We start from the raw sequence: 26,240 nt of genomic DNA, 5'->3' as shown, positions 1-26,240 counted from the left end.
TTCCTTTTCCCACTCTCTTTTGCCCTCTCAGATCAGTTTCTTTAAGATGGGTTCTGAAAATCTCAATGAACAATTGGAAGAATTTTTAACCAATATAGGAACAAGTGTGCAGAAGTAAGTGTCTCCTTAAAATTGAAAATAAGATTATATGAATGATAAGTAACAACTAACTTTTATAGTTTAAAAGTATTTATCATTTAGTTTCCTAATGGATTATTTTCTCTGCTGTGCAAGTGTTTTCGTCTGTGACTTGTGGATGTTTCTTGGTTTTTTCATCTTTTCCACAGAATCTGAATGTAAATTTATTTCATAGCAATATCAGTTCTAATAACATGTTGATTTCAAAGTGGGTTTTTTGTCTGAACATAATAATAATTGTAATTACCTGTAAGTGAATTGTTCTCACAGTTATCTGAGATGTTCAGAATGGATAGGAAATTACAAAATAAACCTTTCTTTTCAAGCCATTGGAAATTTAGAGAGAGAAAGCAATTTTAATCAGGTTCAAAAGTTGGAGTACGGGAGTCGGGCTGTAGCGCAGCGGGTTAAGCGCAGGTGGCGCAAAGCACAAGGACCGGCATAAGGATCCCGGTTTAAACCCCGGCTCCCCACCTGCAGGGGAGTCACTTCACAGGCGGTGAAGCAGGTCTGCAGGTGTCTATCTTTCTCTCCTCCTCTCTGTCTTCCCCTCCTCTCTCCATTTCTCTCTGCCCTATCCAACAACGACAACAACAATAATAACTACAACAATAAAACAACAAGGGCAACAAAAGGGAATAAATAAATAAAATAAATATTAAAAAAAAAAGTTGGAGTACTATTATGGAGGGGGAGAGAGGATAGACCTGTAGCACTGTCCCACTGCTGGTAAAGCTTCTCCCCTGCAGGTGGGGTCCAGGGCTTAAACCTAGTGGTGGTACATCGTAATGTGTGTGCTTAACTGGGCATGCTACCTCTAGGCCCCCAGATTTACTTATTTATGAATGGCAATGGAGAGAGAACCACTGCATCACTTTAGCACATGCAGTGCCAGATTGAACCCTGGACAACCATGCTTGAGTGTCTAATGCCCTATCTATTGTGCTGCCTTCAGGGCTGCTAATTTTTTTTTAACAGATGGTGGCCAGTCAGTTAATAGTGTAGGAATTATATGTAATAGTGTAGGAATTATATGTAATAGTGTAGGAATTATATGTTTGAGGTCCTGAGTTTAGTCCCTGACACTGCATATGCTAGAGTGATGCTCTGATTTTCTTTTCTTTTTACTCTCTCATATTAAATAACCAAACATTAAAAAACAAACAAGATGGGGCCAGGCGGTGGTACACCTGGTTAAGCGCACACACTGCAGTGCGCAAGGACCTGGGTTCAAGCCCCTGGTCCCCACTTGCAGGGGGAAAGCTTCATGAGTGGTGAAGCAGGGCTGCAGGTGTCTATCTGTCTCCATCTCTATCTCCCCTCCCCCTCAATTCATCTCTGTCTCTATCTAATAAAAATAAATAAAAAGACATATTTAAAAAAGAGAAAATAACTGTTTAAATGTACACAACAGAGCAATTTGAAAATTTCTTCTGAGGGCTGGGGAGATAGCATAATGGTTATACAAAAAGTCTTTCATACCTAAGATACCAAAGGTACCAAGTTCAATCTCCAGCACCACCAAAAGGCAGAGCTGACTATGGCTTAGTTTTTGGATTTAGTTTTATTTCTAATACTAAATTACTAATTTCTAATACTAGTTTCAAAGCTCTAGACATGTTCCTGTGAACCACCTGTACTACTACTGTTATCTTTAAGAAAATATAGGCAAAACAAATATATCAATATACATTAATAAGGAGTTTGCTTTTGTGATTGGTACTAAATAATCTTTGTGTGTATGTGTTAGTGTTCGCAGGGAAATGGACAATGATGTGGAGACCATGCAACAGACAATAGAGGATCTGGAACTAGCCAGCGACCCCTTATATGTGCCTGACCCAGATCCCACGAAATTCCCTGTTAATCGAAACTTAACCCGAAAGGCTGGATACCTTAATGCTAGGAAGTAAGAAAACTACTTTTATTTCTACATATAGTGCATCATCTAAAGTAATACCACCAAGTAAATGCATTGCTAATAATGTCTGCTAAATTGTTTTGATTTTTATCAGAGGCTGAATCTTTTTAGTTAATAGTGTTAGTATTTATGTGAACTTTTAACCAGTTGAATAATTTTTTTTAAAAAGTTCTAGTTAAACACTTATTGGATAATCTAGAATTATTTTTAAAAGTAAAATCAGTGTGTGTTTAAATAGTGTAACATGTGAATGACATCAAGTATAATATGTGGTATTTTCTATGTAATTATACTATTGCATCAAATCTTAGTTATTACTTAAAAATAGGTTAATGTAGGTTAGCCCTAGGAGTAAAATAAATTCTTCATTTGAATTTATTCCCTTGGAATTTGAATTGTATTCTGTGAAGTATCATAACAGTTGCAATTTGATAATTTCCAGTCTTGCTTTGGAAATATTTTATGTATACATTCACTCACACAAGTGGGTCAGCATGCATGAATTCCTTTGAAAGACTGAAAAACTGATATTTGTATTTTCTAGGTGCCTTGGTGTCTTTTTGCAACCTGGTTTTTTGTGATGTTCATTATCTTGTTTCTGTCTTATGATGAGATTTCAGGTGTGTCTTTATTAAAGAGTGAATGTACTTTCTCCATTTAGTAAAACAGGCTTGGTGTCATCTACCTGGGACAGACAGTTTTACTTCACACAGGGTGGAAACTTAATGAGTCAGGCTCGTGGGGATGTAGCAGGAGGCCTGGCCATGGACATAGACAACTGTTCAGTGATGGCTGTGGACTGTGAAGACAGGCGATACTGTTTTCAGATCACCTCTTTTGATGGAAAAAAGTTAGTACTTTTTGCTGTTAATAAAATCTGCTGAAATTTAGGATAATTCCCTTTTAATTTATAGATATATTAGGCTTGTTTTGTATTAAGATAATTTTCTTTTTAATTTTGTAGAAGTGTGTTGATTTTTCTTCTATGACTTGTCTAAATATTTTATTTTGAGGCTGTCAAAACATGGTCTTATAGTAAAGACCTGCCATTTCATGTTGAGATGTCAGTGAATATTTTTCATGGTATGGGGAAAGCAGCTCAAGTAAGTGGATAAAGCCCTAGACTTGGGGTTAGACACTTCATATCTGGATCTATTACTTACCGTGAGACCTTATAAAAGTTACACCTGTCTTTCAACATGTAAAATGGGCTAAGAAAATTATAATCCCTACTTTGTAAATGGCTGTGAAGAGTAGAAGAAACCTATCATGCAGTCTAACTACAGTGTAGATACTAATGATGTTATTTAAAAATGTTAAATATTTCTCATTAAATTATTTAATCTACTTACGTTGATATTTAAATTTCTATGACTAAAATAACTTTTATGATTTTATAAGTGAAAATCCTGAATAGGGTTTAGAAAAAAATTCTGGAAAGGACAGGAAAACATAAAAAATATTTAAAATGATAATTTCACTAACTGGAAACAATAATTGTTAGTCTGTTATTATCCAGTTGTTATTCTTAGTTCATTTTTTAATAGTTGAGAAGATACTATGCAATTTGGATTTGTATCAACTTACTAAAAAAAACTTTCATAATCCACTTACAGATACACACATTAATTTTTTTTCTAATGATACATACTTAAGTTTCAACAACTTTTTCCCCCACTTAGTTAAAACAATATTTTTGGGTTAGTAGATAGCTCAGTGCACATTTTACCATATTTGAGGACCTAGATTTAAGCCCTTGGACCACATGTGGCCTCCACAAATAGTGTAGTGTGGTGTCTTCCTTGTTGTTGTTCTCTCTCTCCCCCCTTCCTATTGGAAATAAAGAAGAATGAAAAAGACAACCTGGGAGCAGTGGAATCACACACGTGAAGCCCCTACTCCATAAAATAAATAATTGATTTCAGTTTTATTGTTAAGCAGCAAGTGGGGAAGGAGGTCCCTAAATATTATTTTCTCTCTGTATTTATGTACATTAAGATAATTTGACTCACTCCTTCTATAAACATACCTTTTTTTAAGTATTTTTTATATTTTATTTATTCCCTTTTGTTGCCCTTGTTTTATTGTTGTTGTTATTGATGTCATCATTGTTAGATAGGACAGAGAGAAACGGAGAGAGGAGGGAAAGACGGGGAGAGAAAGACAGACACCTGCAGACCTGCTTCACCACCTGTGAAGCGACTCCCCTGCAGGTGGGGAGCCAAGGGCTCGAACCGGGATCCTTATGCTTGTCCTTGTGCTTTGCGCCACTTGCGCTTAACCCGCTGCACTACCACTCGACTCCCAAACATCCATTTTAAAAACAGTAATTTCATGGTCTGGGAGGTGGCGCAGTGGAAAGCATTGGAATCTCAAGCATGAGGTCCCGAGTTCAATCCCCAGCAGCACATGTACCAGAGTGATATCTGGTTCTTTCTGTCTCTCCTCCTTTCTCATTAATAAATAAAAATAAATTTAAAAAAACATAGTGATTTCTAGTATCTATACTAGTATCATGCTGTGTGTTGAATTTCCTTATACTCATTTATCAGAATTATTAAATCTTAAAAATTGTTCTAATTTTTATTGTGAGAATTACAAGAGAATTACCAAATTATTAACGTCACTCCAAGTACATATGATTTTTTTATCCTCAGTTTTTTTTTTTATTGGTGCGTAACATTTCCAATTACTAATGTGATTCAAAATGAGTAAAAGGTGTTTTTTCTCTTAAAATTCAAGGAGATGCCAAATACCCATCTCCCAGAGACTAATATACTGACATTTTTTTTAAAAAATTTTTTTAATATTTATTTTATTTATTTATTCCCTTTTGTTGCCATTGTTGTTTTATTGTTGTAGTTATTATTGTTGTTGTCATTGTTGGATAGGACAGAGAGAAATGGAGAGAGGGAGGGGAAGACAGAGAGGAGGAGAGAAAGATAAGACACCTGCAGACCTGCTTCACCGCCTATGAAGCAACGCCCCTGCAGGTGGGGAGCCGGGGTTTGAACCGGGATCCTTATGCCGGTCCTTGTGCTTTGCGCCACCTGCGTTTAGCCCACTGCACTACAGCCCGACTCCCTGACATTTTTCATTTAGCCCTATTCAATGAGAAATAATCAACAAAGAAGTAGAATAACTGCTTACTATTAGAGAAGTATTGATTCATATTTTAAAATATACGTGTCCCAAAGTTGAAATGCCCTGTATTAGTTGCATTGTATCTTTATATTTGTTGTCTGTAAACCAGCATCTTTTTATGTGTGACAGGTATTTTGTTAGCTGAAGCTAGGAGTTGTTAAAATCTGGTGGTTTCATTTTCCTAAGATTGTGTGTGTGTGTGTGTGTGTGTAATATACTGATTTGTGTGTATTATCTGTATATTTATGTTTATGTTTAGAGGTGTCTTTAAAGATAATAATTTTTTGTCAGATTATTTTCAAAGTACTTTAAAAAATTGAAAATCAAGTCTTTTCTTTTTTAGATCTTCAATCTTGCAAGCAGACAGTAAAAAAGACCATGAAGAGGTAAAATTTTATCTAGTTAATTTCTCCAGAAACATTTAATAAATATCTTTCTCATGACAAAACATACATTTATGTAGGAGCTATAGGTTTTGGAAAATCCTGGTTAATTGAACTTTTTCTTTTTTTAAAGATCTTGTTAAGAATTTCATAGCTGACCCAATAAGGAAAGACCATAGAGATCATTTCTACTGTCATTTTCATGGCTCAAATTCAGAAATGACCTTGTGACTGTTGCTTCTGGCAGACTGATACTATCATGAGGTAGCAGTTTAATTTATTCCCTCCTCTCACCATTCCTCTGAGACTGTATTTACTGCATTAAGAACATAGTGGCAGCCTATGTAGCATGGAAGAAAACAACTAAAACTTTGGAGGGAAATGAAAGACAGAAAAACAAAAATTTGGGAATATCTGTTCTTCCTCACAAGCCTTTTATTCTTAGCACCATTTTTACTTTTAGTACACCAGATATGGAAGGTAAGTTACTACTAAGAACTTACAGTTCAAAAGTTTTGTCTTGAGAAAGATTCTTCAATAAAAATATATTGTAGCTTGATTTTCTAGTTATTTCATCTTTATACAGAGTTTTATGTAAAAGGTAAGGTTTAAAATATAGGCAGAGATCTATCTTGATTTACATATTATGGAAAAAGAATAGGTATTCTCCTTGTGTTCAGAGAAGGGCTCTCTGTAGAGTTTAACAAACTTTTCACTTAAAAGTGAAGCAAAACCTATGGAGCAGAGTGTTTTTCAGGTTGTTTATAAATGTGACAAATGGAAAGTATGTGAAATTTAATCTTCAGAAATATATTTAATACTTTTTTGCAATGATGTTAATCATAATATGAGTCCATATTCTTTTGTTTATGGGAATTAGGGGGAAAAGTGATATGAAAAGACAAATTTAGGCTACTAAGTTATAATTTAACATTGTTGCTGTGTTGTATGAGATAAATTTGGGATTTTAAAATGATAAATTTGGTAAATGTTCTTTTACATTCTCAAATATTACCTTATGAGAAAGATTATTTATTACTACTTCTACTTCAGTTAAATATTAAGCACCCTTGTTTAGAAGAGAAGCATTATAGAAGAATTGTTAATCACATTTTTCTAATTTTTCTTCTTGCAGTGGATCTGTACAATAAACAACATATCTAAACAAATATATTTAAATGAAAATCCAGAGGTAATTTTATTTTATGTTATTTTTTCAGACTGACAAATTTGAATAGTTCTGTGGTGTATGTCACTTTTACTAATTAACTCACAAAATTTTAAGTTCTATAGCCTTTTTATTCAGCTGTGAATAGGCAGGTCTAATATTATCACGCTTATCATGAATATTGGGTTTTCTTAGAAGAATTATTTTTAAAGGTCTGAGAATAGAAAACCAATAACTAGTTATAGGCAATCAACCTTGTTTTTAGTTCTGTGTTAAACACCATGGAGAAGGGAGATGAAGAAAAACAAGCCATTACTTTGTCCCCAGGAACCTTTATATATAAGATGACAAACTAAAATTTTGAACATTTCAGAGATAATAGTATGTAGTTGAAAGTACATGATGATTACTGTAAACTTAAAATTTGAAAATGTTAAGATCAGTGTGAACTTTAGTTTCAGAGAAAAGTGTAGGGATGGTGGAAACTTGAAGTTTTGCAGGTAAGAATAAAGACAAACACAAATTTTGAAATAGTATGCTTATGAATTTAGAAGTGTGCTTGAAGTTAAAAAAAAAAGTTCTTATTGGAGAATAATAAACTGAACTGTGAATACAGATTGCCTGGGGATCTTGTTAAAATAAATATTATAATTCATTCAGTACATCTGTAGTGAAGTAGTCTGAACTCTTAAGTCTTATTAATTATGCTTTGAGTAGATGAATTAGCAGTGTGGGCAAAGCTATAGGTGAAGTCCAAATATCTAGGCAGAAGCCAACATTTAAAGAACTTTGAAAGGAGTCAGGTGGGTCCATACTGCAGTATAGTTGGGACAGAACTGTCTGACCTGTCAGTCTTGTAAGTCCAGCTTCTGCTGTGAATCCTAGTTCCTCTCAGGGCAGTGCTAGGGCTGATGGTTTCAGTGAAGGCGGATCAAAGCTAGTTTCTGTAGAAAGAGGCAACATTCTGGGGCCAGGGAATTGGCTTAGCAGTGAAGTGTCCAACTTGCATATGTGAGGTCCTAGGTTTGGTTCCTGCAGGTGTATGACAGAGCACCACTCTGGTCTCTCTTTTTCATAAAAATAAGTAAATAAGAGTTAAAAAAAAAAGTACAAATAATTAAAATTTAAGTTATGGGCCTTTCTTACTTGTAAAATTTGGTCTGAAAATACACAGGATAACTCTATGAATTAATGGATATATATAGGTGTTCTGAGCATAAATGTATTTTTGAAAATTATAAAAACTTCAGCACCATTACTGCTTTATAGACTAAGTACCATATGGTAACATATATATTAAACATATATATTTATATAAACTTTAATATTTTGTGATTGTTTCCTACTTTTTTTTTTTAATGATTTTTCTTTTTTTATATATTTTATTTTATTTATTTATTCCCTTTTGTTGCCCTTGTTGTTTTATTGTTGTAGTTATTATTGTTGTTGTCGTTGTTGGATAGGACAGAGAGAAATGGAGAGAGGAGGGGAAGACAGAGAGGAGGAGAGAAAGATAGACACCTGCAGACCTGCTTCACCGCTTGTGAAGCGACTACCCTGCAGGTGGGGAGCCGGGGTTTGAACCGGGATCCTTATGCCGGTCCTTGTGCTTTGCGCCACCTGCGCTTAACCCGCTGCGCTACAGCCCGACTCCCTGTTTCCTACTTTTTATAAAGTTTTTTCTTTAACAATTGCACTGTGTCCACTATGCCAGCCACCGTACATGTACTAGCAATACAACCTTAATTAAAAAAATCTTATAGTTAAAAATTTAAAGAGAACACAGTATTACAGATTTTTCCCCAGAGCTATAGGTACTAAATGGAAAGTGCATATTAATGATGCTAATTATGCATTTTAATATTAAGAGAATGTGGAAATAATTTAGTAACTCTAATTTATATCTTAAATGTAACAAGAACATTCTGGCAATCTAGAAAGTTATATTCAAACTTTAATTTGCTTGTTCTACTAATAGTAGACTTTTTTCTTGTTCTAATACTAGACCTCTTTTTAAAAATAGGAAATTGCAGCACGAGTGAATCAGTCAGCCTTGGAAGCTGTTACTCCTTCCCCATCTTTTCAGCAGAGACATGAGAGCCTGCGGCCAGCAGGGTGAGTTACCAGACTGTGGGATATTTAAAGAACTCTATGGGTTTTTGACAGTTACTTAATACTAGCATACAATAGTTCCTAGAGAAAGGGGTTTTTGGGACTGGGTGGTGGTGCACCTGGTTGAGTGCATATAGTACAGAAAGGGTTTTTTTAGGTTGGAATATTTATCAGCAAGTGTGCTAAATGAATGATTCCAAAATTGGTTAGTGTGTATATTGAGGTAGTTTATCATTTTGAATTTAATAATTGGAAAGAAGCCTTTTGCTAACTAAGTGGCTATAACTTGTGGGGTTGTGTTTATTAAAAATTGTACTACTCTTTTTTAAAAATTTCTTTATTGGGGAATTAGTGTTTTACATTCGACAGTAAATACAATAATTTGTACATGCATAACATTTCCCAGTTTTCCATATAACAATACATCCCCCACTAGGTCCTCTGTCATCCTTCGTGGATCTGTATTCTCTCCCCCCCCACCCCCCACTCCAGAGTCTTACTTTGGTGCAATATGCCAATTCCAGTTCAGGTTCTACTTGTGCTTTCTCTTCTGATCTTGTTTTTCAACTTCTGCCTGAGAGTGATATCATCCCATATTATCCTTCTGTTTCTGACTTTTTTCACTTCACATGAATTTTTCAAAGTCCATCCAAGATATGCTGAAAACAGTGAAATCACCGTTTTTTAACAGCTGAGTAGTATTCCATTGTATGTATGTATATATATATATATATATATATATATATATATATATATATATATATATATATATATATATATATCTCACAACTTGCTCAGCCACTCATCTGTTGTTGGACACCTGGGTTGCATCCAGGTTTTGGCTATTACAAATTCTGCTGCTAAGAACATATGTGTACACAGATCTTTTTGGATGGGTATGTTGGGTTCCTTAGGATATATTCCCAGGAGAGGAATTGCAAAAGTTGTTCTACTCTTAATGAATTTTGAAATCTTATCTTTCTTTTCTTATATTTTGTTATTGAAAAATTATATATATATCTAAATGTAGCAATTTCTTTTCTTTTGTGCTTAGACAATCTCGGCCACCAGCAGCTCGAACCAGCAGTTCAGGATCCCTGGGATCTGAATCTACAAATTTGGCTGCTCTCTCTCTAGATTCTCTCGTTGCCCCAGACACCCCAATACAGTTTGATATAATTTCTCCTGTGTGTGAAGATCAGCCTGGCCAGGCAAAAGCCTCTGGACAGGGAGGCAGGTTGGTAGTGACCATCATAGAGATAGTATGTTGTGACTTGTATAGTATGTGATTCCATTTCTGTAGTTGAGAATTGCTTTCACATACCATAAATTTGAGCTATATTGTACTTTCTTTGATTGATTTTTTTCGGTAGTTGGAAAATAATTATGCAGCTTTTTTTTTCTGCCTCAGAGGAGTTAAGGTCATTTAATTAAAAAAAAATTAATTCTGGGGGCTGGGTGCTGGCACACCATGTTAAGCACAAATATTACAAAGTGCAAGGATGGGCGCAGTGATCCAGGTTCCACCCCCAGCTCCCCATGTGCAGGGGGGTGGGGGGCGCTTCATAAGTGGTAAAGCAGATCTGCAGGATTCTATCTTTCTCTCCCCTTCTCTGTCTTCCCCTCTTCTCTCAGTTTCTCTCTGTTCTATCCAATAACAACAGCAGAAAACAGCAATAACAGCAACAACAACAATGGAAAAAAGATGGCCACCAGGAGCAGTGGATTCGTAGTGCAGGCACCTAGCCCCAGCAATAACCCTGGAGGCCAAGAAAAAAAAGGGGGGGGATCCAAGCTCAAGCCTTAAGTTTCCCTCTCCAAGGAGGAAAGCTGCACAAACAGTGAGGTAGTGCTGCAGGTATCTCTATTTCCCCTCTCCTTCTTGATTTCTCTGTCTCTATCCAAGAAAATAAAAATAAGTAAAAAAAAAAAAAAAATTTAATTCTGAATTGTTAACGATATTTATTTGATAGGTGTTTGTTCCTAAAACTGAAGAAAACAAGTTGCTAGCTCTGTGTCATGACAATATTTAAAATATTTTTGAGTGTACCATAGCTTTTTAGATAATATCTTGTATCTGAATAAGACATATCCAGAAAAATACTAAAATATTATTTCTGTACTATATGCTATCCTTTATTTATACAATGAGTATTATTTATGTCAAAGCAGTTAAAATTTTTCTTTGGCCATGAATGAAGGAAACATGACAAAGAAAATTATTTAAGTACGGGGAGTCAGCGCAGCAGGTTAAGCGCAGGTGGCGCAAAGCACAAGGACCGGCATAAGGATCCCGGTTCGAACCCCGGCTCCCCACCTGCAGGGGAGTCGCTTCACAGGCGGTGAAGCAGATCTGCAGATGTCTATCTTTCTCTCCTCCTCACTGTCTTCCCCATCTCTCTCCATTTCTCTCTGTCCTATCCAACAACGACAACAACAATAATAACTACAACAATAAAACAACAAGGGCAACAAAAGGGAATAAATAAATAAAATAAATATAAAAAAAAGAAAATTATTTAAGTACATTGGACATCTAACAAACTGACGATATATTAATTTGAATATACATGATTCTGAGCAAAAAAAATAAAAATAAATTTACACTTAATCATGGAAATTTAACTTTTGCAGTATAATAAATCAGACATGTATGAAGGAGTTCAGTTTAATATATCTTAATAGTACTGTTATTTTAGTCTCTCAGTGTGCTATTTGTTTACAAAGCCTACTTTGGACTGTATTTTTCTCCCTTCATTGGGGGAAAACCAAACATACTGATTAGTGTCTTGATGGCATTTATCTAGCATTTTATTACTTACCTATACCTTGGTAATAGATGTTTGTAAAACTGGAAAAATTTCAAATTATCCTAGTTAACTTGTAACATGTACTTAGAGAAGCAAAAAAGAGATTTTTTTTCCTATGTTTCGTTTTTTAATTCTTGGCATTTTTCTTAGGTAGATAAACTAAATAATTTATTTCTCTGTACTAGGTTTTTTTTTTAATTCAAGAATTTTTACAGTATGATTCACTATAATGCTGCTTTTTGTGCGTGAACAACTTTACTTTCAGTCAATGTCTTCTAAAAAGCAACACCTTTGAGTTTAGCCTATGAATTCAGTGTGGGTTCAGAGGTTTTCCCATAGTCAGTTCATCAGTAGTGTTCCTGCCATTATGTGGTGCTAGGGTTGAACCTAGGGCCTTTCATATGCAAACTATCTCCTAAAATAGCTAAAATACGGGTATTTTACACATTTTTTGTTTTGAATCTATATGCAAGATTTTATAGCCATTTTTAAAAAATTTTGATTTCAATAGTTGAGATTTCTGTATGATTCAAGGTAACTAACAAATTGTTTCATAATTTTCAAAACCTTTCAGGCGTACAAATCCATTTGGAGAATCTGGAGGTGGTACAAAATCTGAAACTGAAGGTAAAACAGATGTGGAGCATTTTTATATTTTGGAAATTCTTCATAAATTGTGTGCAGAATATGTTTTTTACATTATTTCTGCTGCATGCTATGTTAATATTATCTGTTCTTCTTTTATTTATGTTCACCCCATCAACACTTTACAGTTTCTTAGTTACACAAAATTGTAGACCTCACAGTTGAATTCTCAATGCATAAGATATCCTTCAAATTTTTCCTAACAACTGATGTTTACTTGTGGTCCTAAGCATAGCTTACTTTTTTCTTTCTTTCACATGCTATTTACTTTTATCTACTTATTTTTAGAGAGAGATTATAGAAGAAAAAACAAAGCACTGCCCTACTACCCAAGGAGTTCTCTTTGTTGCTCTTCTGTGGCACTGGGGATCAATTTCAGGGCCTCATTTATGCAAGGCAAACATAATACCATAGAGCCACCTTCCCAGACTCTATAGCTTTTTAATTTTTTTTAAAATTTTCAATAGAGACAGATTTGAGAATGAAGGGGGAGAGAGACACATCTGCAGCACTGTTTTACTACTTGTAAAGCTTCCCTCCTGCAGGTGGAGACCAGGAGTTTGAACCCGGGTCCTTATGCACTGTAATGTGTGTATTAGACTAGGTGCACCACCACCTGCCCCACTATGCTATTTCTTTCTTTTTTTTTTTTTAATATTTATTTTATTTATTTATTCCCTTTTGTTGCCCTTGTTGTTTTATTGTTGTAGTTATCATTGTTGTTGTCATTGTTGGATAGGACAGAGAAAAATGGAGAGAGGAGGGGAAGACAGAGAGGAGGAGAGAAAGATAGACACCTGCAGACCTGCTTCACCGCCTGTGAAGCGACTCCCCTGCAGGTGGGGAGCCGGGGTTCGAACCGGGATCCTTATGCCAGTCCTTGTGCTTTGCGCCACCTGCGCTTAACCCGCTGCGCTACAGCCCGACTCCCTATGCTATTTATTTCTATGTAATTACAAACTTACAGCAAAGTTGTAAGAATAGTACAAGGAATTCTGTTTACTTAGCACCAATTACTGAAATATAACTTTTGGCTGTTTGATTTTGAGACCTTCATTACCTATAACTTGAACACTTGGACTTATTTTTAAATCTGTATGCTTCTCTGAATTTTAACTGGAACATCTAAAAAGCAGTGTATTTAATTCTTTAAGAAATGTGGAATTTGAAATACATAATGTACCTTGTTCTGTTGTAGATTCCATTCTTCATCAGTTATTTATTGTCCGATTCCTTGGTTCTATGGAGGTAAAATCAGATGTCAATCCAGATGTTGTTTATGAAACAATGCGCCAAATCTTAGCTGCCCGGGCCATTCATAACATCTTCCGTATGACAGAATCACATTTATTAGTCACGTGTGATTGTTTAAAGTAAGTAGTAATCTCACTCTCAGAAAAACTAAAGGAAAAGAACTTATATAAATTTAACCTAATTAAAATTTGTTTTTCAAAATTTTAATTATTATAGGTTAATTGATCCACAAACACAAGTTACAAGACTCATGGTGAGTTCTCTGTGTTTAAAGCTTTATTTTATTTTATTATTTTTTTATCAGAGCACTGGTTAGCTCTGGCTTATAGTAGTGCAGGGGACTGAACCTATGACATCGGCGCCTCAGGCATGAAAGTCTCTTTGCATAACCATTATGCTGTCTATCCCTAAAGCTTTATTTTAAGTCTCTACAGATAAGCATTTTTCATCTTTATAATAGTCCTGATCCTATATATTCAGATATGGTGGTGTCAATTATGATTGATCCTTAGGATGTTAGGATTAAATCTATGGCTAGGGCTGGGTGGTGGCACACCTGGTTAAGTGCATATAGTACTAAGCTCAAGGACCTGCACAAGGATCTGGGTTCAAGTCCTTGGCTCTCCACCCACAAGGGAGATGCTCCAGTGGCAAGGGAGGTCTGCAGGTGTCTTATCCTTCTTCCTATCTCCCCCATCTCTTTCAATTTTTCCTTGTCCTGTCCAATAAGATGGAAAAAAATGCCACCAGGAGCAGTGGATTTATAGTGCCAGCACTGAACCCCAGCGATAACCCTGGAGAAAAAAAAATTAAATCTGTGGCTCTCTCTCCATAAATTACATAATTGAACATTCCATGTGACTTAAAAAATCAATTCAAGGGGCTGGGTGGTGGCGTACCTGGTTAAGCACACATGTTACAATGTGTAAAGACCTGGGTTCAATCCCCTGGTCTCCACCTGCAGGGGGAAAGCTTCATGAGTGGTGAAGCAGTGCTGCGGGTCTCTCTGTCTCTCTCTCCCTCCACCTTCCTCTCAATTTCTGGCTGTCTCTATCAAATAAATAAAGATAATTTTATTTTATTTATTTATTTTTTTAAAGAATAAGTTTGGAGAGTCCAAACTTATTTTTTAAAAAATATTTATTTTATTTATTTATTCCCTTTTGTTGTCCTTATTGTTTTTTTATTGTTGTAGTTATTATTGTTGTTGTCGTTGTTGGATAGGACAGAGAGAAATGGAGAGAGGAGGGCAAGACAGAGAGGAGGAGAGAAAGATAGACACCTGTAGACCTGCTTCACTGCCTGTGAAGTGACTCCCCTGCAGGTGGGGACCCGGGGTTCGAACTAGGATCCTTAAAATAAAGATAATTAAAAAAAATCAATTCAAGCTAAAATGAAACAATTGTTTATCTATTTGGAGCATATGTTATACTTAACACTAAAGAAAGAATTAAATGGTGAGCATAACTGAGGTCATATCTGTTTTGAAATATCTAAGAATGTGTTTCTATAGGTCATTAATATGTAAGCCATTGTTATAACTTTGCAAAACATGGTAATGACTAATACAATAAATTCAGCATTAATCAACAACATGACATTCCAAATCAAATATGTTCTTGGATTATCATTCTTCTAAGAAAAAAAAGTGGGTCAAATGTTCTGTTTATGAGATTATATTTTACTTAGAGCATTTTAATAGCTTGGTACATGAGTTTGTTATGTAAGTGTTGCTGTAATAGTTTGAAAGCCCTCATGTTTGCATTTGATGTGTTCTGTGACAGTTTCCCTTACCTAGTGTAGTTCTGTATGCTACACACCAGGAAAATAAGAGGCTTTTTGGCTTTGTTCTTCGGACATCAGGAGGAAGAAGTGAAAGTAATCTGTCATCAGTCTGTTATATATTTGAATCAAACAATGAAGGGGAAAAGGTGTGTGACTTTTCATATATGTTTCTTGTGAAATATATGTCATAGTCAAAGTTTGTATTAAGATTTTTTCTAGTGTGTGTCTGTTGGGAGAGACACACCTTGAATGTTGCATAGTTATAATGAGTTTCTTGACCAAAGCCTGCTTTTCTAGAGAGAGTTAAAGTGATGGACTGGACCTTCTGACTGATGACCTCTATCTTTCTTGTCCTTGATAACAAATTCTTGTGAAATCAATTTTAACTTCATTAATTTTATCCTGGGAATGGAACATATTCCCATAACCAGCTAATTTCAGCTGAGTAATATCAGCAGCTGCTTGCTTCCTTCTTTGAGTCCTTATTATCTGTAGTGAATTTGAGAAAATAGGAAGTGAGATACTTAGAGGTGAGGGCTTATAGTGGAAACTCAGACTGAAGAAAATACAAAGGCTTTATTTAGAGGACAGACATTCTTAAATTTGCTTTTGTTTGAAGCAGTATACAATAATGAGTTATACAACTAGCTACAGCAGTTATTTGGATACTTGAAATAATTACTTTCATGTGGACCTTTCTGAATTTTTTATTTTTCCTCTTTAGATTTGTGATTCTGTTGGACTGGCAAAACAGATAGCTCTGCATGCAGAACTGGTAAGAATTCAAGACACTTAATTACTCAAGAATGTAGACTCATGTGTTGCATATTAGCAAGTAAATTATTTTTTCTTGGGGAGATAGCATAATGGCTATGTTAAAGTATGCAAACAGACTCATGTCTGGGGCACCAAGGTCCAGGTATAGTCTTATGTATCACCATCAACCAGAGCTGAATAGTGCTCTAGTAAGAAAGAAAAAAAAAAAACTATTACTGACATATTCTTTAGAATCTGGATAAAATGGCTTATATAACATGTAAAATTCAGTGTGCTTTCTTAATGTAAGACAGTTTGAAAGGGTTACAAAAGTACTATTAGTTGGGAGTCGGGCGGTAGTACAGTGGGATAAGCGCAGGTAGTACAAAGTGCAAGGACCGGTGTAAGGATCCCGGTTCAAGCCTCTGACTCCCCACCTACAGGGGAGTTGCTTTACAGCTAGTGAAGCAGGTCTGTAGGTGTCTTTCTCTCCCCCTCTCGGTCTTCCCCTCCTCTCTCCATTTCTCTCTATCCTAACAACGACGACATCAATAACAACAACAACAACAACAACAATAATAATAATAAACAAGGGCAACAAAAGAGAAAATAAATAAATATAAAAAAACAACAAAGGCAACAAAAGGGAATAAATAAATAAATAAAACTTAAAAAGTAATATTAGTTGAAAAGTCTAAAGTTGTTTTATATTTAATTCATTAGCTATATTCATTTGTTCTTCAGGATCGTAGGGCATCAGAAAAGCAAAAAGAAATAGAGAGAGTAAAAGAGAAACAACAGAAAGAAATCAATAAACAAAAACAAATTGAGAAGGTATGTTGTCCTAGTGTCTCTGTATTTTTGTTATGTGATGTTTATGAAAAGTTCCTTAATTCAGGTTGTGACTTATTTCAATTTCCAAATGGAGGTGTTTTCTGCTTGTTTAGTCACTTCATAAACAAATGATTCATAACATAGTTGAACAGAATATTTGTCTCTGATATGATGCTTACATTAGACCAAGATTATATAAGTACAGTTATGTGATATGATTTGCTGTTTGGCAGACATACTATAGCTTCCATATTTCCATATTCCATTGGTAGTTGTCTCTATCAGAACAATTCTTTTGAGAAACTAAATAAACTTAATTAGCATTGCTGAAAGTTATACTTGCTTTCTAAACATACAGATATTTGTGAGAAAAAAAAAGTCACGTTACCAGCCATATAAAATCATTGTCCATTCAACAGGAAAAAATTAAGAGGTAGGAATAGGTCATGTCATTGGCAGTAGCAATGGGGAAGAGATGATAATAGCAGGGTACTTAGTGGTACACATGCAGAATGAATTGCATGTATGGACATAGGAAGTGGAAAAAAATGACACTAAAAGCAAGGCTTAGTGATAGGTTAGGCTAAGGAAAGGTGGCAACTGACTAAGCAAGATAAAATGAACAAAGTTGAAAAAGAGAATTTGAGGGGGGAGGGGAGGGTATGTGAAGTCATTCATCAGTCTTTTTTGATCGTGTATAATAAGAGATAGAAGTCTGAATACAGTTGTTGGCCATAAAATGATGAATAGAAAAATGTTGGCTTTTGTAGTATTTCTAGAATGATGCCAGAATTAATTTTGCTGTTAGTGTTAGTTGTGTGCTTGCTCCGCTTTCTTTTCACAAGTCACCACATATTTATGCATATGTATATGACAGAAGAATTAAAGTGGCTCTCAGGTATGTATTGTTAACTGTACAACTTTCCATTTGATTGCAAACAATTAACTTAGTTTTTTTCTTCTTATCCCCTAGGATTTAGAAGAACAAAGTAGGTTGATAGCTGCTTCCAGTAGACCAAACCAAACCAGTAGTGAAGGACAGTTTGTTGTCCTTAGCAGCAGCCAGTCAGAAGAGAGTGATTTGGGAGAAGAAGGAAAGAAGAGAGAGTCAGAAGCATAAACTTATCCTTGCTTTTTGGTTGATATTTACCCCCTTGAAATTTATTGACAATTTCTGTGGTGATATGGTACAAGGTAACAACTATGTTGAAATATCAAGGAGGAGACTAAGTTTGTATTTTTATCATTTGCTTTTGTTCCATGTTTAAAAAGATTGACTCCAATGACTTGGTTGGCATTATTTTCTCCTTAAAAATAATATTCTATATAGTAACATCAAATTCCTGAAAGAAGCCTCTTCATTTCACTAATGTAAACTAAGGGATTACACTTTCTTTTTTCTTTCAAATTGTGAAGTTACCTGGCATTTACAATGGTTATGACAAGTAAGAACTCACTTATTCTTTAGATTCAGATATTCACAGACATGTTCCCTCTCTTGTATTAGGAATATTTTGCTTGCAGTGAGGACAGTTTTGACATTTTAAATAGGTTCAAAACCCTTTATACAGAGAATTCTTCAAGATTGCAAATATTTTAACAATCAAATGTGTACTAGAACTTTTATAAAGTAAATAGAACAGGAATTTTGAACTAAAGTTTCTAATTGTGGTAGGTGGTACTATTGACATCAGGGGACTTCCTGGGATTGCTTACATCTTTGATGTCAGTGGGAAAGATGCTTATGTATCTTCAGTTCAAGGTTGATACAGCCCTTGGCATTTTATTATCATAGTCTTAGTTCTCAGGTTGGGACTTGAATTATTGCTGCAGAGCAGCAATGGTTAAAAATAAGATTTTGGAATTTATTAAAAGGGAATTTTTTGTTTAAATTTTAGATTAGGACATAATATCTAAAGATATTGTTATAGGAAAGTACACTGTATTTTCTGCATTTTATGGAAAAATTTTTATTGACTACCAGTTGACATTTCAAAAGAAGTTCCATAATAATTATGTTTCCTGCTTACATAAAACTTCCCATAGTTTAGAAAATGTAATCGTATTAAATTTTAGACTGATATGTCACATATTTTCATAATCTCATGTTTTGATAAAATGCTGATATCACTTTATAAATCCTCAAAAGCAAACTAATATATGAGAATAGAATAATTTGCACTAGTCATTGTAAATACTGTACTCTACACATGAGCAAAAGGTCTAATTCTGTGAAAGACTGAAAAGATAGTGGTGCTTGATACCAAGAGTTGACAAGAAGGATTTTAACCTGGTGCCAAGGTTAAAATGGTATTTCTTTACTGCCTACTTCTATATCAAACTTAAATCCCCCCCCCTCAAATTTTAAACATTGCTGGTAGAAATTATGTTCCTGTGTTTCACATGTAAAAGTATATATAGACAAGTTAGATATATTGAGTATTTTATGTAGTCATACATTTAAACTAAGAGATAAGCCACTAAGACTATTTCTACAGACCTTTTTTTCTTTAACATGTAGGTTTTCCCTTAGTTTTGAATTAGAAATGACATCTGTTTTTGTTCTCACAATAGGGTGTAGATGTTTTCTTCTGTTTATATTGTTTTCTGTAGGAATAGGATAGATAATTATATATAGGATCATGATATTCTTTTTATCTATGTGCCAAATGAGAAGAACGGCTATCTGATAACATTATTTTTGAAGCCTTATGGTAACAAAACATATAGTTAAAAAGTAGAAATTTACAAAATACTTTCTGAAAAAAATTGTTTCATTTTTACTAAAGGAAATGCTTTCACAATAGTTTGTGTATGATTCCTTTTGTAGAAATTGATATTTCTCTTGTTGTCAGTACTTGACTAGTCATAGCAAATTATGCCCTTAAGATCTTTCTGATAGTTGTAAATGTTCTACTTTATTAAATCCTTTGTTCATACAATAAATCGTCACCTCAGTTCAAGTGAAAATTGTCATCTTATAAGGAAGATAGTGTTAGAAGAGTTTTATTAGCCAGGTGCTTTGTTTGGTGAAGTACTGACCTTTGTTAATGCTCTGGCGCAAAGGGTAAGCTAGTGTTAAAGTTAATTGTAGACTTTGGGATGCTGGACAAACTTGTGGTTCCTTTTCAGTCATATTTTGATAGAAATTTCCAGGTAACATGCTCATGTATCTATAGGTCAGACCAAAGCACATTGCAACACCAAATTTAAGTTGTGTTTGGGATTAATAATTTTAGATTCCATTACTATAGAATTACATTAACTATTCCATTATTGCAAATATCAACATAAACTTTTTGTTTAAATAAGCTGTTAATAATTTTCTGCATAATGTTAAATCCTTTTGAAATCCCTTCTAGCTTTTAGGATGTTTAGGTGGTGGTGACTGAATTAATTTGGGAAGGTTCTCAGATTCACAGTCATACCTAATAGTTTTTAGAATTTAACAAAACTACTTTTTTAAAAAGAACAAGTTAAGTCTTACTTAATTCTGCTATGCAGTCTGCTACCTATATGAGCGGTCCTTTCATAACCGTAGCCATGGAGTTAATGGGTAAGAAGCTAATTATTCTTTTCTTCATTTACATTTTTGGAAACTTGCTAATAAGAGATGGTAACTGTTACTTCAGAGTTCCTCAAACCAGTCTAAGTTTTTGTCCTATCTACAATTATAACTTTGTGTTTTACTTAAAAAAAAAAATTAAGGCTCCATAATTTAATGGTGACAAGTGAATATTACCTTTATGTTTGAGAAAGGGATACTGTGGTATGCATAGCATTTTGGGTAACAGTCTTGCATAGTGTAGGCATCTGAGTTAATTTTGAGTTACATAAAAATTTCATATAAGTAATATCTTAATCTTGCTATAAATTCTGGCAGATCCTAAGAAAATACTGCAAAACCTATGGCACCTGAATTAATAAAACAAGTATTTGTCATTGACTTTGACAATTCCCTTTGTATTTAGACTGTACATTAAACATTCAAACATACTGATTTTAGCAACATTTTCATTTTTCTTTTAATAAGCTTGGCTTACCCCTTTTTCATGAGATTTTGCTTTTGGACATTAATAACACATAATTAATGTGTAATTCAAATACATACATTTGAGACTATACTATAGATCTTAACCAAATCTTGTAGTTGTACTCATAGGTAATTTACATCAGTTAAAATGAGAACTGGGGATTAAGTTATAACTAATGTGCAAAACTGCTTTGTATATTTGGTGATTTTGTAATGTAAGTGAATCAACTTATTCTTACTTCACTGATCTGCTAATCATGCAGTATGTAGTTAATGTAACATTTCCCTTTAGAATTGGTTTTGAGACTCAATGTTACGTTTTGGATTTGAAATTCAACTTTATGTGATGGGGATATATACATGTGGGGTGGAGAACTTATTTTTTCATTTTGTCAAAATAGGTTATTTACTGACAAGGGTGCAGGAATAATGTTAGCTTTTTAATGTATAATAAAAATCTATGATTTTTGTACAGTCTTTTGTATGAAATCCTTGATAATGTATTCTGAATTTCATTTCTCCAAATAATTTCTAATATTGCCTATAGAATAATTGGTCTTTTTCTTAACATTTTATTGCACATCTAGCTCCACTACAATTTTATAACAACTAAAGTGGGGGGAATATATTGGAAACTTACACAATTATTACACATGTTACAGAGAATGCATGCTTATTATATTTGGTTTTATTCAAATAGATGCCTATCATTGAAAGGAGAAGGTTATTGTACAAATCACTTTTAAATAGTATAGGCCTTTAATTTCAATACTAATGCATACTTATCTCATGTCTAATTAGTTTCTTATTGCAATGATGTTCTTTTCTCCCATTTAAAGTTTTTGTTCTAATTTGTTTTGAATTTTATGAAATTTATATACTATTAAAAGGTCTAGGCAGTGAATGAAGTTAATTTTAGAATTTTGTAGTTTATATAAGTATATGTATACCCTAAATATTTTAAATATAAAATTTTGTTTATATATTAACAAAAGAGAGAGATGAGAAGGAGAGAGAGAACCAGAGCATCAGTCTAGCACATGCAGTACTGGGGATCAAACTCAGGACCTCATGCTTTTAAGTCCAGAACCTCTAGCCATTATACCACAGTCTGGGCCACTGCCTTAAATATTTTAATATTAGTCATATAGTCCAACACTCTATTTTATTTTATTTTACCTCCAGGATTATCACTAGGGCTCAGTGCCTGCACTACGAATCTGCTGCTCCTGGAGGCCATTTTTTCCCATTTTTGTTGCTGCTGTTGTTGGTTAGGACAGAAAGAAATCAAGAGACAAGGGGAAGACAGAGTGGGGGAGAGAAAGATAAACACCTGCAGACCTGCTTCACTGCTTGTGAAGTGACCCCTTGTAGGTGGAGAACTGGGATCCTTGAGCCAGTCCTTGTGCTTTGTGCCATGTGCACTTAACCCGCCATGTTACCATATAGCCCCCCCAACATTCACTTTTAAAAATCATTTAAAAAATTTTTTATATTTATTCCATTTTGTTGCCCTTGTTTATTGTTCTTGTAGTTATTGTTGTTGTTGGATAGGACAAAGATAAATGAAGAGAGGAGGGGAAAACAGAAGGGGAGAGAAAGACACACACTTGCAGACCTGCTTCACTGCCTGTGAAGCAACACCCCTGCAGGTGGGGAGCCAGGGGCTCGAACTGGGATCTTTATGCCAGTCCTTGCACTTTGCGCCACGTGCACTTAACCCGCTGTGCTACTGCCTGACTCCCTTAAAAATCACTTTTATTGGAGTGGTTATTGGTTTACAGTGCAGTTACTGACATATGGGTACAATTTCTCATTTCCCCTGCATCATGCAGCAGAAACTTATGGTTCTTTTCACCCCTCCTCCTTTTCCAGAGTCCTTTGCCTTGATGCTATACACCACATCTAGTTTAAGTTTCACCTTGTGATTCCCCTCTCTGTCCTTATTTCTTAAGTTCCACCTATAAGTGAGGTAACATGTATTTGTCCTCTTTTTGACTTATCTCACTTAGCATAATATCTTCAAATTCTGTCCAAGATGAGGCAAAGATGATTTCATCATTTTTAACAATTGAGTCATATTCCATTATGTATATATACCACAATTTTCTTAGCCTCTCACATGTTGTTGCACATCTGGGTTGCAACCAGATGTAATACCAAGTTGTAATACCAAGTTTTAGGTAGTACACACTGTACTGCTATGAACATAGATGTACATAGATATATTTGGATAGGTATTTTTGTTTCCTTTGGGTAAGTCCCCAGAAGAGAAATTACTGGGTTATAGGGTAGGTTCATTTCTAGTCTTCTGAGAAATCTCCAGACTGTTTCTACAAGGATTGGACCAATTTACATTCCCACCAGCAGTGCAGAAGGGTTCTCCCCCCACTTCCCTGTACACACATAGCCTCTCCAGCATGTTATTTCTGTCTTTTCTAGTGGATAGCATTCTCACAGTTGTAAAGTGGTATCTCATTGTCTTTATTTTCATTTCTCTGATAGTGACTTTGGGCACTTTATCATGTGTATGTTGGCCCTCTGGGTCTCTTCCACCATAAAGTGAAGTTTCTGTCCATGTCTCCACCCCAATTTCTAATGACTGTCTAGTGACAGTGTTGTTTGGTGATAGTCTTTTTGCTAAGTGTAGTGAGTTTTTTTTTTTTAATGTATTTTGGTTATGGTTTAATGTATTTTGGTCTGAAGTATGTTGTATAAAGACCTTAAATGTCTTTCTGTGTGGATGATACTACCTTTTGCTGTGCAGAAGCTTTTAAGTTTGATGAAGTTCTGCTGATTTGTTTTTGTTTTTTGCTGTTGAACTTGAGTCTTTGGAGTCTTTGAAGACATTTTTGAAGCACAGGTCATGAAGTGTTCGGCCAATGTTTTCTGTGTATTTTATAGTTTCTGGTCTAATGTTCATAATGTTGATCCACTTGGAGTTGATATTTGTATATAGTCATATGTGGTGGTACAGTTTCATTCATATGTACATTTCAACCCAATTTTCCCAGCACCATTTTTTGAAGAGACTCTCCTTTCCCATTTAATGTTTGGGGCCACTGTCAAAAATTAGTTGTCTGTAGGTGTAGGGGTTTATTTCTGGACTGTTCTATTCCACTCGTCTGTGTGTCTATTTTGGTTCCAGTACCAGGCAGTTTTGATTATAGTAGCTCTGTAATATAGTCTGAGGTAAGGAAAGCAACAATTACTTTAAAGCAAGCACCATAATTTTATTTATAAAAATAAATTATCTGAGGTCAAGAGATGGCTGACCCAGTATATGCTTTACCATGCACAAAGACTTGGGTTTAAGTGCCCAGATGCCACATGGGAACACCATGCAGAGAAGCTTCCCAAGTGTGTCCTGGCATGTTGTTCCTCCTGTCTCTCTCAACTTCTCTGCCTCTCATCTTCTATCTGGAAGAGAGAGAGAGAAAAAGAGAAAGATGTCTGCTGGCAGTGATAGAATCATGGAGTGAAGCTGTGTTGACAAGAAAAGAAAAAATGATATATATGCCAACTACTTTTGCCAATGTTTGTTTGAAAACTATCATTTAAAATAAATTTGCTTACTGAAATTATCTGTATAGTTTTAAATCCCTCATTAAAAAGAAATTATATAACTTAACTAACCCTCAGATGTACTACATTATATTTTTAAAAAGCATACCAAGGGGCCTGCTGGTGGCACACCTGTGCACACACATAATGTATAAGGATCTGGATTCAAGCCCCCAGTCCTCATTTGCAAGGGGGAAGCTTCATGAGCAGTGAAGCAATGCTACAGGTGTCTTTCTCTTTCTCACTATCTCCCCTTCCCCTCTCAACTTCTCTCTGTCCTATAAAATTAAAAAATGACAAGTAAATAAATATTAAAAGTATAATAAGACTAAACACATAAGCTTCAAGGCTATAAGTGACAAGAGTTTAGTGAAAATGGACTATATGATTCTACCTCCCCATTGATATGCTGTCTAACTGTTGCATAGTTGTGGCTGAAGATTATCTTCTCAGCTTCTCCCCTTTCTAAATGTTGGAGCTTAGAATTACATGCAGCACAGAATATATAGAAATAAAATTTGACGGTTCGAACCCCGGCTCCCCACCTGCAGGGGAGTCGCTTCACAGGCGGTGAAGCAGGCAGGTCTGCAGGTGTCTATCTTTCTCTCCTCCTCTCTGTCTTCCCCTCCTCTCTCCATTTCTCTCTGTCCTATCCAACAACGACAACAACAATAATAACTACAACAATAAAACAACAAGGGCAACAAAAGGGAATAAATAAATAAAATATATAAAAAAAGAAAATTTGAACTAACATCCTATGATGTTATCATCCAAACCCTTACCATATATCTTTTAAATTCCTGCTATTTGTGGCCTGGGAGCTGGTGCAGTAGATAATATTGGACTATTAAATATGAGTTCCCAAGTTGATCCCTGGCAGCATATGTACCAGTATGATGACATTTGGTTCTCTTGCCTATCTCTCTCACAAATAATAAATACTCTCTCTCCTATGTATTTGGCAGTTTAGTACAGACATCATAATTATTATCCTTTAAAAAACACTTGATTTCTATTTCATTTGATCCCATTAACCAGCAAATGGTAACCCATAGCCATGGTTTTGTGGAAAGATTGAATACATTTCCCATTAATGACTGAAAACCCGCATATCGCACCAAAGTAAAAGACTCTGGGGTGGGGGTGGGGGAATACAGATCCAAAAAGGATGACAGAGGACCTAGTGGCAGTTGTATTGTTATATGGAAAACTGGGAAATGTTATGCAGTTATATATAAATATATATATAACATGTTATATATATATATATATATATATATATATATATAACATTTATATATATAAATGTTATTGTATTTACTGTTCAATGATTGAAAACCCAATTTCAATTGACTGAATTTCCCTTCACACCTTAGTATTAACTGTACAAGTAAACAGACACTAAGCTGGCCTTGGGGTTTTTGCATAAGAATTGCTAATGCAGGAGTCGGGCTGTAGCGCAGCGGGTTAAGCGCAGGTGGCGCAAAGCACAAGGACTGGCATAAGGATCCCGGTTCGAACCCCGGCTCCCCACCTGCAGGGGAGTCGCTTCACAGGCGGTGAAGCAGGTCTGCAGGTGTCTATCTTTCTCTCCTCTGTCTTCCCCTCCTCTCTCCATTTCTCTCTGTCCTATCCAACAACAACAATAATAACTACAACAATAAAACAACAAGGGCAACAAAAGGGAATA

The 26,240-nt window shown here is 35.0% G+C and overlaps 1 protein-coding gene across 3 annotated transcripts in view; it reads left to right on the top strand.

The window, feature by feature from the left end:
* The window catches only part of APPL1 (adaptor protein, phosphotyrosine interacting with PH domain and leucine zipper 1), a 39,985-nt gene extending 18,525 nt beyond the window's left edge, over window positions 1–21,460 (top strand). Inside the window, exons 9-22 of one of the 3 annotated variants that reach the window (XM_060203069.1) lie at window positions 32–114; window positions 1,889–2,047; window positions 2,721–2,909; window positions 5,547–5,589; window positions 6,722–6,778; window positions 8,778–8,869; window positions 9,921–10,103; window positions 12,251–12,303; window positions 13,520–13,694; window positions 13,792–13,828; window positions 15,360–15,506; window positions 16,085–16,135; window positions 16,861–16,950; window positions 17,924–21,460. In XM_060203069.1, coding sequence (XP_060059052.1) covers window positions 32–114; window positions 1,889–2,047; window positions 2,721–2,909; window positions 5,547–5,589; window positions 6,722–6,778; window positions 8,778–8,869; window positions 9,921–10,103; window positions 12,251–12,303; window positions 13,520–13,694; window positions 13,792–13,828; window positions 15,360–15,506; window positions 16,085–16,135; window positions 16,861–16,950; window positions 17,924–18,070 — 1,506 coding nt within the window. In that variant the 3' untranslated portion in view covers window positions 18,071–21,460. The remainder of the gene's footprint in view (window positions 1–31; window positions 115–1,888; window positions 2,048–2,720; window positions 2,910–5,546; window positions 5,590–6,721; window positions 6,779–8,777; window positions 8,870–9,920; window positions 10,104–12,250; window positions 12,304–13,519; window positions 13,695–13,791; window positions 13,829–15,359; window positions 15,507–16,084; window positions 16,136–16,860; window positions 16,951–17,923) is intronic. The other 2 variants (XM_060203071.1, XM_060203070.1) reach the window with 2 other exon arrangements.
* The last annotated feature ends 4,780 nt before the right edge of the window (window positions 21,461–26,240 follow it).

Source organism: Erinaceus europaeus, chromosome 12 (assembly GCF_950295315.1).
Source record: "Erinaceus europaeus chromosome 12, mEriEur2.1, whole genome shotgun sequence".
Lineage (NCBI taxonomy): Eukaryota > Metazoa > Chordata > Mammalia > Eulipotyphla > Erinaceidae > Erinaceus > Erinaceus europaeus.
This window is presented reverse-complemented; position numbering and strand designations above follow the sequence as displayed.